This window comes from Arvicola amphibius, chromosome 13 (genome assembly GCF_903992535.2).
Source record: "Arvicola amphibius chromosome 13, mArvAmp1.2, whole genome shotgun sequence".
NCBI classification, from domain to species: domain Eukaryota; kingdom Metazoa; phylum Chordata; class Mammalia; order Rodentia; family Cricetidae; genus Arvicola; species Arvicola amphibius.
Window position 1 is genome coordinate 37,451,593 of NC_052059.1, and position 18,368 is coordinate 37,469,960.

Sequence of the window (18,368 nt, forward strand, 5' to 3'; positions counted from 1 at the left end):
GAATAAATGATGCATATTCACAAATGGAGGAAGGCTTGGAGGGAATATGGACTATTGGTGAACATGAGGCTTAGAGAGAGGGAACAGAAGCTAGAGCCTGGCTCAGGATGGTACAGGATAAGGGCAAAAACATCCAATACACTCAGGTATGTGCCTCAGTTAGTGAGAGGACTTAATTACTTTACTGAAGGCCATAAAGTAAATTCATTCATTCATTCATTCATTCATTCCTTCATTTAACACACACCTGGGGGTCTGATAACTAGAAATGCATACATCAGATAGTATTCTTCTGCCAATGAGGCCTAGGTCTTGGAGATGATAAAGAAATGAAATTATTGAGCTATATATTTTCTCCACACCCCTCTCTACCTCTCCTCTCCCCTTATACCCTTTCCCATGGTCCCCATGATCCTAATTTATTCAGGAGATCTTGTCTTTTTTCTACTTCCCATGTAGATTAGATCTACGTATATCTCTCTTAGGGCCCTCTTTGTTGTCTAGGTTCTCTTTGATTGTGAATTGTAGGCTGGTTTTTATTTGCTTTTGTCTAAAAGCCACTTATGAGTGAGTACATATGATATCTGTCTTTCTGGATCTGCATTACTTCACTCAATATGATGTTTTCTAGCTCCACCATTTGCCTGCAAATTTCAAGACATCATTTTTTTCTGCTGTGTAGTATTCCATTGTGTAAATGTACCACATTTTCCTTACCCACTCCTTGGTCGAGGGGCATTTAGGTTGTTTCCAGGTTCTGGCTATGACAAATAATGCTGCTATGAACATAGTTGAGTACATGTCCTTGTAGTATGATTGAGTATCCTTTAGGTATAGACCCAAAAATGGTATTGGCTGGGTCTTGAGGTACATTGTTTCCTAATTTTCTGAGAAATTGCCATACAGACAGCCAAAGTGGCAATAAAAACAATTAAAAACTCTTAGCTGTTGTTGTCCAACAAAGATTGTTTCTGCAAAGGAGGTCTTGAGGACTGGAGTAGGGGAGGTTGTGGGTTTTGGCTGTAAGTATTTTGGATAGTGTTTCACCCTGATCTTTCTATAATCTGAAAAAACAAACTTCCACGTACAATAAAAATGTTATGATTCTGAAAAAAATGAAAGGAGACAATTACTCTGTATGAGAGGTCTGTTGAACCACTTTGAGAACAGAGTAGAGTAGCCAAGCCGGGATCACAGAATGAGGGGTCCTGTCAGGAAAAAGGCATGTTGTGCCAGGGCTTAAGTGCTGACGCGCTCAGGAGAGAAGCCTGCAAGGGGAGCTGTGAAAAGACTTGCAATGGAAGTAGCTGGAAGGGAGGAGGGTAAGGCCATGAGAGGAGAAACAGGGAAGGACCGTGTGCTAATCCAGGATGTACAGTTGCTGCCATTGGTCAGGGAACACGTGCCAGCGTTAGTGGTGCGGGAGACTTGAAGAAGGCAGAGCCACAGCAGAAGCTCCGAACAAGGATGGGGCGAGTGAGCCATCTGATAGGGAGCAGCACGAGGTGACTTGCTAAGAGAATGTGGGGGGAGGGAGGGAGGAGAGCCAGGATGGATGACACAAGCCTGGGAAGAGCATCAGAGATACAGAGAACAGGTACAGATGGAGGGCTGAGAAAAAAGACGGGAAACTGGCTCGGGCATACATAAGTGAGCTTGAGTGTTTGCTGAAGGCCATCCAAGTGGAGCTGAACTAACAATCGAGGTTCAGAAAGACACCAGATATTCTAAGAGATGTCTCAAATTCTCTGGTCATTCTCTCAGTCTCTTACAGAGTTCTCTTCAATAAGATAAGTAAGTAAAAGGAAAACTGGATGGGATTCAATTATATCCTTTTCTTATGAGACATTTACATCCTACCGCATTGTCACACATATACACATATGCGCACACCACCACCACCACCACTACCACCAACAACAACGAAAACTCAGAAAGGTAAAAATGGCGCAACTCACCTTTGGTTTGAAAACCACTCACAACATTTGCATGGTGCAGCTCATATACCTTCTGAGCAAGATGTCTGTTCATTAGGAAATGTGTAAGACACTTCAAAGAGAATATCTCAGTGACTGCGGTGCAAAGATAGAATGGCTTTAAAACAACAAATCAGGATGGTGCTAATCTTGATGTCACAAGTGAAGACCATATGCCTTCCATCATCTCTGTTTAAGACTCAAGAAGTTCGTGATCCACACTACTGCTTAATGCTTCCCTGGCATTGTTCAGACTGCTCCTTCTACACACAGTGAAGCCACACGCTCACTAAAGGCTCACCATAACTTCACTGCTCAGTGGATGGGTTACAGGCAGCATAGGATACACACGGTTGTGCTGTGGAAGAACACTTTCGGGCCTGTACACTATTCGGTGCCTTTGCCACCCTGGCAGTTTGCAAGGCAAGAGGGACTCCAGGATTCTGTGTCAGATAAGAAGCTTAAAACCTGCACCATGCATGCTTCTTAAAACAAACAAACAAAGCATATATCCCCGATAATTTGGAACTATTATTGACACAGCTCTCAGTCAGAAAATGTAGATTTCCCAGGCCCATCTTGCAACTCGTGCCTAAGACCTTCTTTGTGTTCTGTGTAAACTGAGTTTTCTGAGGACCATGAAAAAGTCAGCGATGACCTCTCCAGAAGCTTGCATGGATGCCAGTCTTCATTAAATGCCATCCCAGCGTGCCTACTCTGCCTAGCACGTTTACACAGACAGGAGAAAGGGGCACATGGCCTTAAAGACGCTGCCAATTACTGTGTGGCTGTAAATCCCAACTTGTCATTATCCCAGAGGATAACCATGTGCACATATACAGACACACAATATGCACACAGACATAGATGTACTTTAATGTCAAAAACATTTCTTCTGCTCTTCCAGATGACAGGGTTCAATTCCCAATACCTATATGCTGGCTCATAACTGTCTGTAACTCTAGTTCCAGAGGATCTGACTCCCTATTCTGGCTTCCATGGGCACTAGGCATCAGGTGGAACACAGACATACATGTAGGAAAAATACACACACACACACACACACACACACACACACACACACATACACACAAATAAGAACACCTCTTGAAAACTAAATAGTTTATAACCCTTCCTTTGTTCTTTCCCCTATCCCCAGATGTTTGGACATATGCTGAGTGTAGAACAGACTTCTCTCTTGATAAAATAACTTAATTAACTACTTTAAAATATACTGATGGTAGCCTTACTCAGAATACCCAAAGAGGATATGAAAAGATTACACACTAATGTATTAATTGAAAATTAGACATACCACAGTGTAGAACAGAGATTCATGGAAGACCACGAAGTATTGATACCTATTAAAGGGCAGATGTCTCCTGAGAAAACTCTGCTTGGTTAATAAAGTCAATCATCAAGACCACACATGACCGCTCCCTCCATGTTAATGTCCAGAAGAAGGAACTAACCACATAGAAGGGAGGTGTTTGTCTCTGGTTTGGGAGAAGGATATAGGGAGTAGTGAGGTGACAGTCACGATGACGGTGTATTAATTGTTTAAAGAGATGACCCTGTTCTACAGCTGACTGTGATGGTGCTTGTGAGCCTAAGGGAACACACTGAAAACCACTGAATTACACACACTAAAGGAGTCTAAAACTAAACGTTTAGGTCAAATTCCTGATGCAATTTTCATGGAAGCTGCTTGCTGAGATAGTCACATGCCCTCCTATAATCTTATGGAATCGTAATGAACTTCAGTTAAAATGCCCACGTTGGGCCACTGGACACCAGTCTAGCAGCCTGGCTCTCCCCTCTGCCCCCTATTCTTTTTGCTGCAGGCACTCTCATGGCAGAATTGACTGGTTGCAAATCAGAATCTGTGATCTCCAGTGGATCAATTTAAGGGGACACCACCAAGCAGGATATAATTTTCCCCAAGTTAAAGTGTCTTTAATTCTGGGGGCTGTTCTGTGTCGTCTGTCCTGCTATGATGCCCATGGCTGTCCTATATGGGACACTGATGGACCTCGAAGACTGAAAATGGCAAAAAGATACATGGTTTGGCAATCTAGTATGTGGTACTCGGACCTGGCTGAGTTCAGTAGACGCCTCCTGCCTCCAGGCAAGTCCACAGCGCACGCCATCCCAGCCCTCTGTCCTTCTAGAGTAGCCTTTGGCCCTACCCGTAGCTCGCTGTTTTATCTGCAGGTCTCTATCTTTCAGCATCTCTGTGCCTATCTTCATGTTGCTTTCACCCTGTGCACCTTCAGATTCTTCAGGCATCGCCTTGTGCTACATGAGGTCTTGCTGGGTATGGGGACCCAATTCTAGTGTCTTGGTCATCTAGCATCCTCCCTTGCAAGGGATCTCCCAGCACCAGGGCAGAGGCACTAGAGAGAGATAGTGGCGGTCCCCTGGGCCTCCTCAGTAGGAACAGAGTGTGGCCACGAGTTCCAAGATTTTCTATCATGAGAGGAGTTTGTTTTTAGTCTTCCAGAGGAAGAGGAGCTTAGGGCAGGACAGCCCCGTATGCAGACATTTAAACCAGCCCTCTGGAGAGGAAGTAGAGCATTCAGTGCAGATCTCAGATTCTGGGGCTCTGTAAGATCTTTGAACTTTTCGTATGGGGCAGAGAAGCCTTGAAAGCACTGAGACAGAAAGGCAGGTACTAGCAAGAATACAGTCCTTTCTCCTTCCCTGCTTCTCCCCACAGCCCGGCACCTCCAATACCCCGTGTTCCAGCTACACAGCTGTGAAAAGAACCTAAATCCATTTAGTGCCCCAAATATCTGGAGCAACTGATTACATTCTTCCCGGCAGCAGGCTTTGCTGCATAAAGCACCTCAAACAAAATCTTGCAAGCCTAATTTTTGTTTTTAATGCTATCAGGCTCATGATAGAGCCTTAACTCTGTAGGTTTCAGAAGAATTCCCTTTTCTGCTTTTAAGGGATAACACATTTCCAAATCCTCCATGAATAGCTCAGAAGGGATTTTCAAAGGCACATATCAAATGAAACAGTTGACCTCCCTCCCCTAGCTTGTTATTGTTGTCTTTAAATGCTAAAGGCTGGGGGTGGGGAATTCTTCATGGGAAGCGGGGACAAAAGGAAAAAAGAAACGAGGCTTTAGATGGAGTGGGAGAACTGATCTTGGTTGGCCATAGGTGGGAGACTTGCTAGGGAGAGGATGTCATCAGTGATTGCGGTCCCAGGACGGACACCCAGAGGTGTTACAGATGCCCAAGGAGAGCAGTGAGCATTGGCCATGTGGAGGAGGCAGTGGTGGGTCAGGTGCTGAAACTCCTGACTCCCTAGTGGATCCGAGCTGGTGCCTGAGAGGAGGAGCTGCTGGGATGAGAGCCAAGGAAGCAGAGCACGATGACAGGCCTAGCTATCTGAAAGAGTTGACGAATGACAGAACAGTTGGGGTCTTTGCCTTGAGGTGATGCACAAGCACATCTCGTGACAATGAATTCCCTGTAGACCTGCTAAACTTGAACCCCCAAAGGTCAGCCTCAGACTTGATTTCTCGGCTTCCTGGTTAGATGCGACAAAACAACTGTTTCTCTTAGGAAGTGGGATACTCAGAAATATTTTTAAAAACAAGGAGGATCTTTGTTTGGCAAATTCCAAGCAAGCAGGTGATGGTCAAACTGCTCCAATCAATACAAGGACATTAGGCAGACAATGACATAAAGATCTGCATGCATCCTAGTCCAGTAAGGTGGACGGCAGATGCTCTTGTGTAGGGAGCAGATGAAGTCCCAGTGGAAGTGTGCTGTTGACAGATGTGTGGCCATGTCAAAGACCCCTGGGCCTCAGCTTCATGGGAGTAGCAAACCCTTCCCGGGTGAGGCTCAGAGGGATGGCTAAGACTTCCTTCTGTATGAGTGCCAACGTTGACAGTGTGTGCAGAGAATACCGGCCATAGCTTCCTCCTTCCAGAAGGCTCCTCCCCTACAAAGCCTGCTCCTCCTGAGAGGAGCTAAGCCTGCCTCCTTGTTCAGCTGTACATAAGAACCCTACATTCTTGTGTATCAGTATGTAATAACTCTGTCTTCTCTTCTGTGGTATATGATAACACACCTCCCTCTTCAGCCACATATAATAAACATGCTGAACTTCCCAGGCGCTGAGGATCCGTCAGAGTGTCCAACCCACGGAATTCCAGCTTTTCTCTTTTCTCTGTGTTTGTCTTTTCTTCATTCCCTTGCTATCCTGGTTAGATGTGAGAGGGCAGCTCCTATGTAAATGCACACATCCCAATGTTTTGGGAAGCGCGGAATGGAAAATGAATGGGATTACAAAGGCAATGGCTCCCCACAACATACAGCGTTTTCGAGGCTTTAAAAATCCAGCAAATTCCCTGACTAGATTTCCACTATCGACTCAACAAAAGTAATGTATGTACGTAACACAAAGGAAACAAAAGGAGAAGGAAGACTATCTTCCAAGTGTGAGCCCCTTCCCCAGCTTCTCTAACAGCAAAGGATGCCGGCAGATTCTGGTATAGGCAGCAGGATAAAACGGTATGCATGCATCTGGTGCACAGGTGTGCAGCTTTCTGGCCTGTTCATAAAATGCTAGTTGTTCCTCCACCTTGCTCTGTCTCCTTTAAGCTGTAGCTCGGAAGTTGCTGGAATGTCTACCACTAATAACGCTGCAACGAGCATGCTCAGACATGGCTTCTGCCTTCTTTCTATCAGCATCTTTATTAAAAGATCCTGGCCGTGACTGTGAAAAAGGAGCGTCTGGATTATTAATCTTGAGAGTGCTTGTCCAACTGTTCTCTGATTTATCCTCCCTGCATGTTTTGTTTGCTTGGTTGGTTTGGTTTTTCTCAGATTCTTTTCCTCTCCCCAGCCAACCACAGGTCAGAAGACATTGAGTTTGGTTTTCTTGACAGGTAGATGAAGGAGAGGATCACGGATCAACCACATTTCCATTCCAACGGCACCCACATTTGCGGTTTCCTGTACCAAGGACTAAGACAAGTTCAGGCTCCAGAGACCGGCCCTCGTCTCAGCAGCTGGGTGTACTGTGGAGAGTCGTCTCTTGGAAGGAGAGGACAAGGCAAGATTCTGAGAGTATTATCATCCTCGTGATGCCCAAATGGTGATGCATTTTTCTTCTGGGCATCCACTGGCTCTGAATGAGTCCATAAGAATTAAAGGGACACTAACCTGCTTGAGCATGTGGCTCTGGCAGGCCTTGTCCTTCTCCCACATTCCCCCTGCCTTCCTAAAGCTGTAACACTTCAATATAGTTCCTAATGTTGTGCTGATCCCCGACTATAAGATTATTTTTGTTGCTACTTCATAACTGTAATTTTGCTATTGTTACAAATTGTAATTTAAATAATCTGTGTTTTCTGATGGTCTTAGGAGACCCTTGGGAAAGAGTCACGACCCACAGGTTGAGATACACTGCACTAGGCACTATTAATCTGCTCTCTAGTGCTGGGAATCTCTGGGTCCAGGGTCAGCAAACTTCTCGCTGCGTGGGTATTGTGTCTGCTCTTTTTAGTTCGCAGAAGAAATCCACTCACATTCCAGCTACTCCCACACTCCTCCTGGGATGATTTCTTCCTTTGGCAAAATGTTACAAAGATGCTCTCTCTGTCTCAAGAGCACATCCTCTGCCCCACAGTGCTTTGTTCTTACTTTGAAAGTCTTCCTTTTAAACAAATTTTGGAGAAAAAAATTGTGTGGTTCTGTCTGTCCAAAGCAGCCAAGATCTGTTCCCTAACCCACCAACAGATATGTCCCGCTCCACACTTGGCATTCGCCTTTTGTTGGGTGCCCAGGGCTGGGGTCCTATCAAGCTATTAGGTTTTAGTACTAGATAAAAGCTGTCTTCCCTGAGTTGCTTCGTTGTGACAATGGAGCACATGGAATCTTAAAATGGAGCCTTCCCCAGTTCTTGTTTGTTCTAGAGAGTAAGGCTTAATTTTTCTCACTGTGTGTGTATATGTGTTTAAAATTTATTTTAAACTTAGAATTGTATTTTTGGTAAAATTAAAAAGAAAGATCTTGAAAAGGGTCCACTCCGTTGTGGCAAACGTTTCGAATCTTCTGTCAGTTTGGGTATTGTGAGAATTAGAACATTTGGTGCTCAGCCTTCATTTGGAAGCCTTCATACAACATTATTTCCATTGGATATTTATTCCCTGAGATCAAAGGATATGTTTTCTGTTCTTCTTTTTTTCCTTTACAGTGGAAATAATATTTGAGTGTTTACTGCATTAGTAAATAACGGCTATCAGCATGATTTGAGGAGAAATGGAAAAGCTGTCAAGTTGCTAAGGCATTATGGCGATTTTTTTTTCTTACCCCCTTCCCTTGGATGAACTATGGCGATGGTTTCTACAGACATGGGAAAACATTTTAACACTTCATAAAATTCTTTTTCGACAGCAGGGGACACAGGAAGCAAATTTCCCTTGATGGAAATAAAAAACATTTAGCCTGAGATGTTTTTGAGGAGGACGTGATTTCAGAGAGAGCCTTTGAGGCAGAAGAAATGTGGGGGAGGACACCAATCTGCCTATAAGGGGGACCACGGTGTGCAGGGAGGTCAGAAACCCTCATCTTTCATTCCAGCACTTAGCATATGACCTGGCACTTAACAGCGCTCCAGTAAATATTTGTGGGATGATGCTAATCATTCATCCCAACAGCAGAGGCTTTTACAACTCCATCCGGGAAAACAGATGAGGACATGGGCAGAGGAGGCGGGGTGTCAGGGCACTGCAGAGCCGTCTTTGACAATAATTCTGACCAGCATTGGCACCTGCAAGGCTCTGGGCTCACATTCATAGGGTGGCAATGCGGCTTCTGATCCACACAGCAGCTCCCTCCACAGAGGCAGCCACCACAGTGAGGCATTGGCGTGCATGCAGGGATGACCGCCTGCTCCTGAGGCGAACAGGTCATCTCGTGGGTCCTGCCAGCCCTCTTGCCTTTAGAGATCCGGAACTGCTCAAGGGTCTCAGTTACTCATGTGGTAAGGACTATGGGGCTTGGATGGTACGTTGGGGGATCATCTGGGCAAACCTTTTCATCACAGAATGAAGGACGCAGAGACTCAAGGGCTTGGAAGAGTTTTCTGAGGGGATATGGCTAATTATTGCTTGAGTTGAGATTAGAGCCAGGGTCTCTTCAGACCCAGTCAAAAGCATCTACGTCGTTTGCTGTTCCAAAGACTGGAGATGGGGCTGGTGCCACTTTCTCTCCTAAGTGGACAAGTCTAGGCTGCATGATGGCTGAGACTGGTACAGTCTCCTGGCTAAAATAAGACTCGCAAGAATAAGATAATCCTACTGTCTCATAACTTATGTGTATTCTGTGTGTTCTAGTTTAAAGAGAATCCATTATTAGTGTTAAGTCAGTTTGAGGTCACAGTTTACACACACACACACACACCCCAAAATCTTTATACTATGTTCTGATGTTACTGGTTTTCAGTCCAATTGCCAACACCAGTTTTGCAATTATGGATACTTAGAGTCAGGACTTGTGAGTGTTTTTTACAAATAGTGCTTCCCTCTACGACTGGTCAGTGATGAATACTTGTAGTGAGGACTTGTGTGTGTGTGTGTGTGTGTGTGTGTGTGTGTGTGTGTGTGTGTATGTGTGCGCACGCGCTTGCACGTGTTTCTACAAACAGTGCTTCCTTCTGTAACTGGTCAACAATAGATAGATACTGTAGTCAGGACTCTGAGTGTGTGTGTATGTGTGTGCTTCTACAGACAGTGCTTCCCTCTACAACTGGCCAATGATGGACACTTGTACTCAGGAGTCCTGTGTGCTTTCACAAACAGTGCCAAGTTCTGGTGTGCTGTGGTGAGGTAAGAATGAGCTAAGTGCACATGGCTTGCATCTCTGGCACAAAAGCATTCTAGAAGAACAAAAAAAAATGATGCACATAAAATAATTAGCAGTTTTTAAAGACTCATAAAGACTCATGCAGAGAGTATGGCTGTGGGTCCCACCAGACTTGATGGAATTTGGGAGGAAGCCCGAATGGCAGAGGGTTTTGAATCTGGTATGGAGGAGAAGTCTTTCAGGCAAGGACAGAGCAGAGCGTTGTGTGGGTGGAGTGGGGTGATAAGGGGGCATGTTAGAACTATGTATTTCAGTTTCTAACTAGAAAACCAATTATCCAGATGGCCAAGGGTCAGAGAGTAAAGGACAATTAGAAGCAGGACTCTTGGCCTTCACCATCTTTGGCACTATAGTCTTCGGTTTCCATTCATACCTGTTGTATTTAAGGCATGCATCCCTCGTTCACTATTCACAGGCCCCTTTCTGCTGCTACCTGCTTTCTCATTTACCTCCTCCACTCTGCCCCGTTTTCTTTTCAGCAGGAAGCCTGTTGGAAAAGTAGTCGAGAAGAAAAGCCATGGAATGTTTAATTGATGAGATGTGTATGTGTCGGAGCAAGGTTTGCATAACTGATCATCTTGGCTTGCATATTAATATGTGAACATGCTGGCGCATGCTTCCTGGACTTATAAACTGATTCTATCAGATCTTTAGAATGACAAGCTTTGCTTAGGACCGACTGGTAAAACTGAAAGTGGGCAGGCCTATTGGGAGTTCCCAGGAAGCATACATTTTTTAAAAGCAAAGATCAAAACCCCCAAAGTCTATGAATAGAAAAATGTGGGAAGTTCTGCCAAACAGACGGAATAAGAAATTGACAACAAGGTGAGACAAATATGATCTGAGGATAAGACGACCCGAGACCAGACTCACTAGGCTTGCCAATTTTCCCTCTTCTGTTCTAACTAGCAGGCAAGATCTACTCTAGCTGGCTCAAGGGAAGAGAAAGTCCCAGTGCCATGCCAGGACAGACCCAGGTCCTCAACTGATAACTGCACATCCATGGTCACAGGTCAAGTACAATCCCCTAGGGAAGTGACGAGATTTCACAAACCTCGAACTTCAGGCTGAGCACAGCCTCTGATCCTTGACACTTTAAGGCCAAGCTTGGACGAAACAATGTCTTGTCCACAACACAGAGCTAGAACATGTGCCATCGCTGGTAGAAGAGCTAGATGGTAGCCACTAGTAGTTGGTGTAGACGCTTTCATTTTTTTTTTTTTTTTTTTTTTTATCAAACACTAACATTCAAGAAGAGGGTCACTGATTTCCTTCTTGGAGATGGCTGGCTGGCAGCAGAACCAATCCTTTGAGTGCTCGCTTTGCACATGAAAAATAAGACAATGGCAAACAAACCAGCGAGATAGGTGTGTGCATCCTGTCCAGCAATGCGGACTCCCATATGAAGTTTCTTTCATCCTGCTCAACCTCTTGGCTATTTCCAGCAACATATGTACAGGAGCCCACCATGCCTGGAGTTTTGCAATGTGCCTGGACTCTCCTGGAAGCTGCTAAGCAGACCCTCCCGTCACTACATCAGGGTTGCTTTACTTGCTGTTAATAAGTTGGTCTGCCAGTACAGCTGCTTCCATCTTGTCTCAGAACAATTCCCAGCATTTCTGGCTGCTTCCTGTATGGGTTGCAGTGGAATGCTATGAAGAAAGGCACTGGGGATCTTGTACATGGCGGGGAGGACACTTGGGGTTACTGCCTAAAAAGGAGACCATTTAGGAGAAAGTAAGCTGCGATGCTAGTTCCTGAATATCAGCGCTCTAGAACCCCACACACATTCTGTGTGAGAAAGTTGAGCACAGTTTGTGTGGAGTTTGACAGAGATATTTATACAGATGAATGGGTTTGACTGGTTCTGCTTTTGGAAATCTCAGCAAACATGTATATCAGTAACTGTATTATAAGTCACATGGTATTAACACCAGATTCAGGTCCCCATAACTGAACCCAGACTGGCAAACTAGGATGGTGACTGAGATAGACCAACAAAATCCCAATGGAAAGTGGACAGCTCAGGTCAGGAGACATGAAAGACTAATTCACAAGGTGCAGGGAGCTTGGGAAGTCCCGAGTGAGTGTGTTGTTGACATTGCCAAGGCCTTGTTAAGGACCCCAATGGCCCCATGGGAGTGGTAAAACCTTCCTCTGGTTCAAATGAGTGTGTTGAGTGTGTGCAGAAAATGACTCTTGTAGTTCCCCCTCTTTATTTATGATCCGAAGACTGCTCCCCTCCACAGCCTGTTCCTACCGAAATAGCTAGGTCTGCCCCTTTGTTCAGCCAGCGAGGTCACTGCTAACACTTTAACAGTGGATGTGAAGATGTCTGCATGTATCATTTCAGGTGTGCACCGCACGCAGCTATGAGCAGTGTGTGAATGTGCTGTTTCAGGTGTGCACCGCACGCGGCTATGAGCAGTGTGTGAATGTACTGTTTCAGGTGTGCACTGCACGCAGCTATGAGCAGTGTGTGAATGTACTGTTTCAGGTGTGCACTGCACGCGGCTATGAGCAGTGTGTGAATGTACTGTTTCAGGTGTGCACCGCACGCGGCTATGAGCAGTGTGTGAATGTACTGCTTTAGGCTTTCTTCTCACCTGTTTCACAGTTCACCCAATGCTTACTAATTCCTCCCTCCCTCCCTAATCTGTCTCTTATGACACTGATGTCCCTTCTTATTACACTTATCAAAACCCAGCCAACTGTCTCACACCTGGGTAAGTGCTGCCAAGGTACTGTGATGCAAATGCCATCAGAAGAAGGGGGACAAGAATGACCACCAGAAGGGGAGGCCTTTCGACTGAGACTTAAAGGATGAGCAAGAGTCCAGCATGCATAGCAGGGAGGAGCACGGCAGGTAGAGGCGATCAAGTTTATGAAAGCCCGGAGGCAGGAGATGGCTTCATAGGACTCAGGAAGAATAAGACTGATGGGGATGACCACAGCAAGTCCAGGGGGAAATTATGCTGAGGCTGGAGAGCTGTGATGGCCGGGAAACATGACTAGAACATAGAGAACAATGGGAAGCTACCTGCGGGGCTTGGCTGTCAATCAGAAGGAACGTGAAAAGGGAACTGGAAAGGAAAGGAAACAGGGCTCCCCGAGAGCTACTTTCTCTTCCTGACTGTGTGCAACTCAAGCTTATTCCGGGTATCAGTGGACCAGCCAAGAATTATATCTCCCACTTTTCTTATTTTTGGGCGTGGCTGTGTATAGCCTGTTGGGCCCAGTGAGGCACACAGGGTGTGGTAACTGAATGTAATTGGTCCCCCAAAATCTCATGGGGTGTGGCACTATGAGGAGGTGTGGCTTTGTTGGAGTGGGTATGGCCTTGTTGAAGGAAATGTGTCACTATGGAGGCAGGTTTTGAGGAGTCCTATGCTATGAATACTTCCCAGCATTACAGTCGACTTCCTGTGGCCTGCAAGATGTAGAACTCTCAGCTTATTGACAGCCCCATGTCTGCCTGCATGCGGCCATGCTCCCAACATGATGGTAATGGATTGAACCTCTAGACTGTAAGTGAGATACCTGAATTAAATGTTTTCCTTTGTAAGAGTTTCCAAGGTCCATGGTCTCTTCCAAGCAGCTGAACCGCTAACTAAGAAGCCGGTGCTAGGGACTGCTGTATTGCTGTGGTAGGCCTGACCATGTGTGAAATGATGTGGACTTTGGCAGTTTAGGTTCGGAAAGCAGTGGAATGATTTAAGCACTGCTTAATGGGTCAAACTAGTACGAGGACAGAGGTCCTGAACTGACTGGACGAACTGTGGGAATCAAGAGGTTTCGGAGGAGAAGAACGTTAGTATGTGGCCTACAGACAAGTCTTGTGAGATTTTGGTGAAGAAAGTCGGTGCTTTTTGCCCTTGACCAAAGAGACTGCCTGAGGCCAAAGGGAAGAGTTTTAGATTAATTCAGTTGGCAGAGGAAATCTCAAAACAGCCTAGTACGGACTCAGCTGTCTGGTGATTAATGTGAACTCTGATGAAGATTTGTAATGAAAAGGAGCAAGCTGAGCAAGGGAAAAATGTGAATGTGGCTTGTGGCCATCAAAACGAAACAATTGTGTCACACAGGGCTGTGCTTTTTCGGGCAGAAACAACAGGGCTCCTTATGTATGGCCTCGAGACGGGTTTGTTGGTGGGGATAGTGTGAAAAGGGCTGAGAAGATTTCGATCAAAGAATTTATTCAAATGGGAAAGGGAAGCCACGCAAGGGGAAAGGTTGGGAGATTGAAAACAAGAGCTCACTTAAGCCGAGGTGCTAGAGAGCTGTATTGACAGCCGTCTCCGCCGGGCATGGGCTTCCAGGACCGCATTCACGGATTCCTTGGGGGTGAGCACCTTTCCCAGTGTGTTCCTCCCAGCCCGTCCAGGTGGAGGCTCCAAGGCTGAACAGCCTACCCTGAGCTCTCCCACCATGGGGCCCTACTGATGTCACACACTGCACCCTGTCTGTCTCTGAGTTCTTTCAAATATAGATGCCTTTCACCTGCACAACGACAGGAAGGCAGGTTTGACTTTTTCAGTCCCATTTTAACTAGTCTCTTTTTAATACATTTGTCATGGAAAACACGGTTCTTTCCTGCGCTAACCCATGGCTCCTCCCCCATGGCTTCACCGCTCTTGTCAAGCGCTGAATCCCCGCCAAAGGAGACAGCGAACTGCGCACAGACCGGAAGTTGGTTAGAACCGAGTCCTCTGAGCAAAGGTAAGTGGGCAGTAATCACTCTAATACTTGGGTGCATGGCTTCCCACCATAACCCCCTAGGAAATGTTCTTTTGAGACGATGCACCCTTTCTTCTCTCCTTGTTTCTCCTGTGAACCCACTCTTACCTTCTCTCTGGCCACTGATTCAGGTCCCCCTTCCAAAGCAAGGGTCAGGATTGACGACCTCTATTCTCCACCTCGCAACCCCAACTCTAGTATTGCTGGACCTACACACGTGGGCCAGAGGCCATTGTTCCGTCCTGATGAGTTCTGCTAATATGATGTGGCGAGAGGAGGAGAACTCCTATTTCCCATAGTCCTCTTCTTTAAAGGCAGAGTGCTCTGATACTGGGCGCCTGACTTACCAGTTTACGTTTGGGGATTCACTGCATGGTACTTACTCTGTGCTGCTGCAAGAACTGTCTGTTGGCAACAAAGTCACGGAAGATCAGACCTAAGAGGCTGGCTTGTTACCGCTCCCTGTCTTGCTATCCTAACAGACACACTATCCTGTAGGTTTGCACTGGTGAAAGGGGTGACAGGCATTTTGGCACACTAGATCACGGCAAATAACACTTATCTTCAGAATGAATATGTAAATTGCATGCGCTGCTGTCTTGTGTGGGCCCCTGCACCTGGAATGGAGCACAGCCCCGCTAGAGTGTCACTCAATGGCTTTCACCGAGTGACAGGCCATCAGCTGCTGAGCTGCATTGTGCTGCCGTGACATTAACTACAGACACGGAGTGCCACAGAAAATGTCGACGCCCCCTTTTTTGAATAGCGCCCGGGGTAATTACTGAGACTATTGTTCTATTAGAAAGCTCCATTTATGCTCCTTCATCAATTCAGGATAGAGACACGAAAAATCACTGGCATTAAGTGTTTAAGGCAATTTGCTTCCCGAATGAAGAAAGGACGAAAGTCTACTCCTGAGTCACCCGTGGCAGACAGCCAAAGCTCACCTCCTAAGGACCCCGAAAAGGGGTGTTTGCAGATGGTACCATCTCTCTAAACAGAGCCCGAGGACACGTTCAAGATCTATTCTCTAGCAACAGCCCCAAGTGGACATATAGGTCTGCGTGGACAGCCTGCAGGTGGACAGAGGCTGCCCTGCAGGTGTGGTGTGAACTGAGGTGGAGCCAAAAACCACGTGCACCTGGCTGCCCTATCCTGGGGGCACACGGGTGGTGTTCCGAGGGAAAGCTACCGAAATGTTGCTCACCTGGAGAAGCAAGCTCTCAGGACAGGGTCCGTGCTCTCCACATGCCACAGAATGTGAATCGGGTATGAGGTGCACCATTCAGTATGAAATAAAATGGGGGGACTTCTGAACTACTTACCCCCACATGAGAACATAAATGGGTACAAAAGGAAAGGCCAAGCCATAACAAAAGAGATGTCCCCCACCCCCCAAGGTTTTACTTACATTGAGTGAGGATCCCGGTTAAGGCATTTTTAAAATTCTCCTTGGCTTCCTCCATTTCCTGTTCGTGGGTGGCTTTCTCGTTCATGAGCCTGCGCACGTGGCTGTTGGCCGACTGCACCATGGAGTAGAACTGGTTTGCAGAGCGCCGGTTCACCTCCCCGCGTTCTATCCAGGACAGCAGCACCGTGATGGCCTCCGAGAACTTGCTGTCGTCTGGAATGGGGTGAAGGCAAGAAAGGGCCATTTCATCATGTGTTCTTCTCAAAGCACGTGAGGCCTCCCTGGGCAGCACTTGCTCCGAACTTGGCAAGTCAGCTTTCCTTGGGAAAGCTCTGCCACTCCATGGCTTATCTTTTCCCTTATTCATCTGGTTCCACAGAGCCACCTAGGCTGCTCATTCAGCTGCCTCTCCATGAGCGTGGCTGTCCTGGGCACCCTTAGCTACCCCATTCTCATATTAAACCTAGATTATGCTTTCTTAAAATGGATTAAAAAAACTGTTAGGGACCTATTTGACCTTTACCCTATTTCTTTATCAGAAATGCTATATGACGGGATATTATTTATTTATTTATTTATTTTGCTTTTTATACAGATAGCTAAGTTAGTGTCAATGTGTGGATAACAGGAATACTCACAACCTTCGTTAGTTACTACCGGCTACTGTACCCAAAGCAGGCAAGAGAAATAAAGTAATTTCTTGTTCTACTGAAATTCCAAAGTAACTTCATTTCTAGTTTAATATAATAGATTCCATTACAATAAAAAACTTGAATATTTTCTAGTTTCCTACACAAGGGAGTGGTTCCCTGCGGTGGTCAGCTTTTGTTGAGGGTGGCACTGGGAAGCCAGATTGAACTTGGTTTGAGCCTCAGGGTGGAGGAGGAGGCCGGGAAGGAGGTTGTGTATGTAAATCAATGATAAAGCTAATTTTAAATACAACCATAGGCTTGCTTGTTTGGGAATGGCTGTACAGCTGGGAGGTGGAGGAAGGCAGGTGTGAGGGTGATTAAGTCAATTACAACTGGAAGTTGTATGCCAGCCACTACAACATTAATCGATGTGACCACTGCTAAAGGCTCTGCACAGACTTTCTAAGCAACACGGGGGGGAGGGGAGGGAACATTTCCTTGTTTCTGCTTCTAAGCAACGTGATAGAGAAGTACCCTTGTTTACCGAGGAAGGTCAGCATTCTCAAACATTTCATTCTCGAGACTGGGAGCAGAACGAGTATTCTCACTCTCTGGGTACTTACCCACTTCCTTGCCTCCCCAGGCCCTGTCTTTCAGAGCACCCTCCTGTATTGTTCAGGTTTATAAACACGCCCATACTCCGGGTGGACAGAAGGGAAGGCAATTTTACTTTTGTTTAGCATGATTAAAAGAAAAATCAATCACTGTCCCGTTATTAGTACGCTAGTTGTGGACTGCTTCGTAAATCCTACAGGATGCTGCCTAAGCGATCTCCAGTCCTCTTTTTCTGAGACTTCCTCCCTAGCCAGGTGCCATTTCTTTAGGTTCTTGTCCAGGCCATGCTTGGCACATCGGGGAAGGCCTCCCCTTGCTTAAGATCCAGTGGAGGGGCCTGGTCTTCCTTCTCTAGACTCCGAGCTGCTCTTGTTAACATAGGACAAGTCACAATACAGTGTTTTCTCCTGGGCTTAGGGATCAAAGCCTGCCCCCCCCCCCATCCCCAACCTGCCACCATTGGATCAAACCTGTGCTCACTCTTGAACAGGTAGGGGAGGAGGTAACCAGCAGAGAGAGGCACACTCACAAGGAGACTACAGATTCTTTGTAACCTTTGATTCTTGAGCACAGAGCACCATCCCAATACCCATGCTGACTCATGCAATTGTGTTAACTCTGGGGCTTCAGGCGAGTTCAACCCTCCGTGAACTCCAGCTGCAGTGGTTTCTTATCTCATTTCATGGGCCGAAGTGGCTTGTGTAAGATAAAATCCATCACACGACTTAACGTTACACTCAGCCCATGGAGAGGCCCATAATTTAGCATTATGTTTCTGAAAGGCCCACTGCGACTCTTAGAGCCCAAATAAATCCTGCCTCCCTCCACACTCTCCCCCTCTCTCCCTGCCAATAGATGTTAGGAGAATGGACCTTGGGACAGACGGCAGGAATAAACCCGATGCTTATAAGAAATCCTTTTTCCCCGTAAAAAAAAATAATCACAGAAAAGAACACTGACTCCATGTGCTCTATTTTTACTCTTGCTGTGACTTAAGCCACTACACAGGGTCAAGAAAAGGGAGAATCCTTTACTGCTACAATATATATATATATATATATATATATATATATATATATATTTCACTCATAAAGAAGAGCAGAAA

General features: G+C 46.0%; 1 protein-coding gene across 3 annotated transcripts in view; it reads right to left on the reverse strand.

Moving 5' to 3' along the window:
• Enox1 (ecto-NOX disulfide-thiol exchanger 1) overlaps positions 1 to 18,368 on the reverse strand; it is a 551,532-nt gene that overhangs the window by 104,894 nt on the left and 428,270 nt on the right. For all 3 annotated transcript variants that reach the window (XM_038310117.1, XM_038310118.1, XM_038310116.1), the window contains one exon: positions 16,017 to 16,229. In XM_038310117.1, coding sequence (XP_038166045.1) covers positions 16,017 to 16,229 — 213 coding nt within the window. The remainder of the gene's footprint in view (positions 1 to 16,016; positions 16,230 to 18,368) is intronic.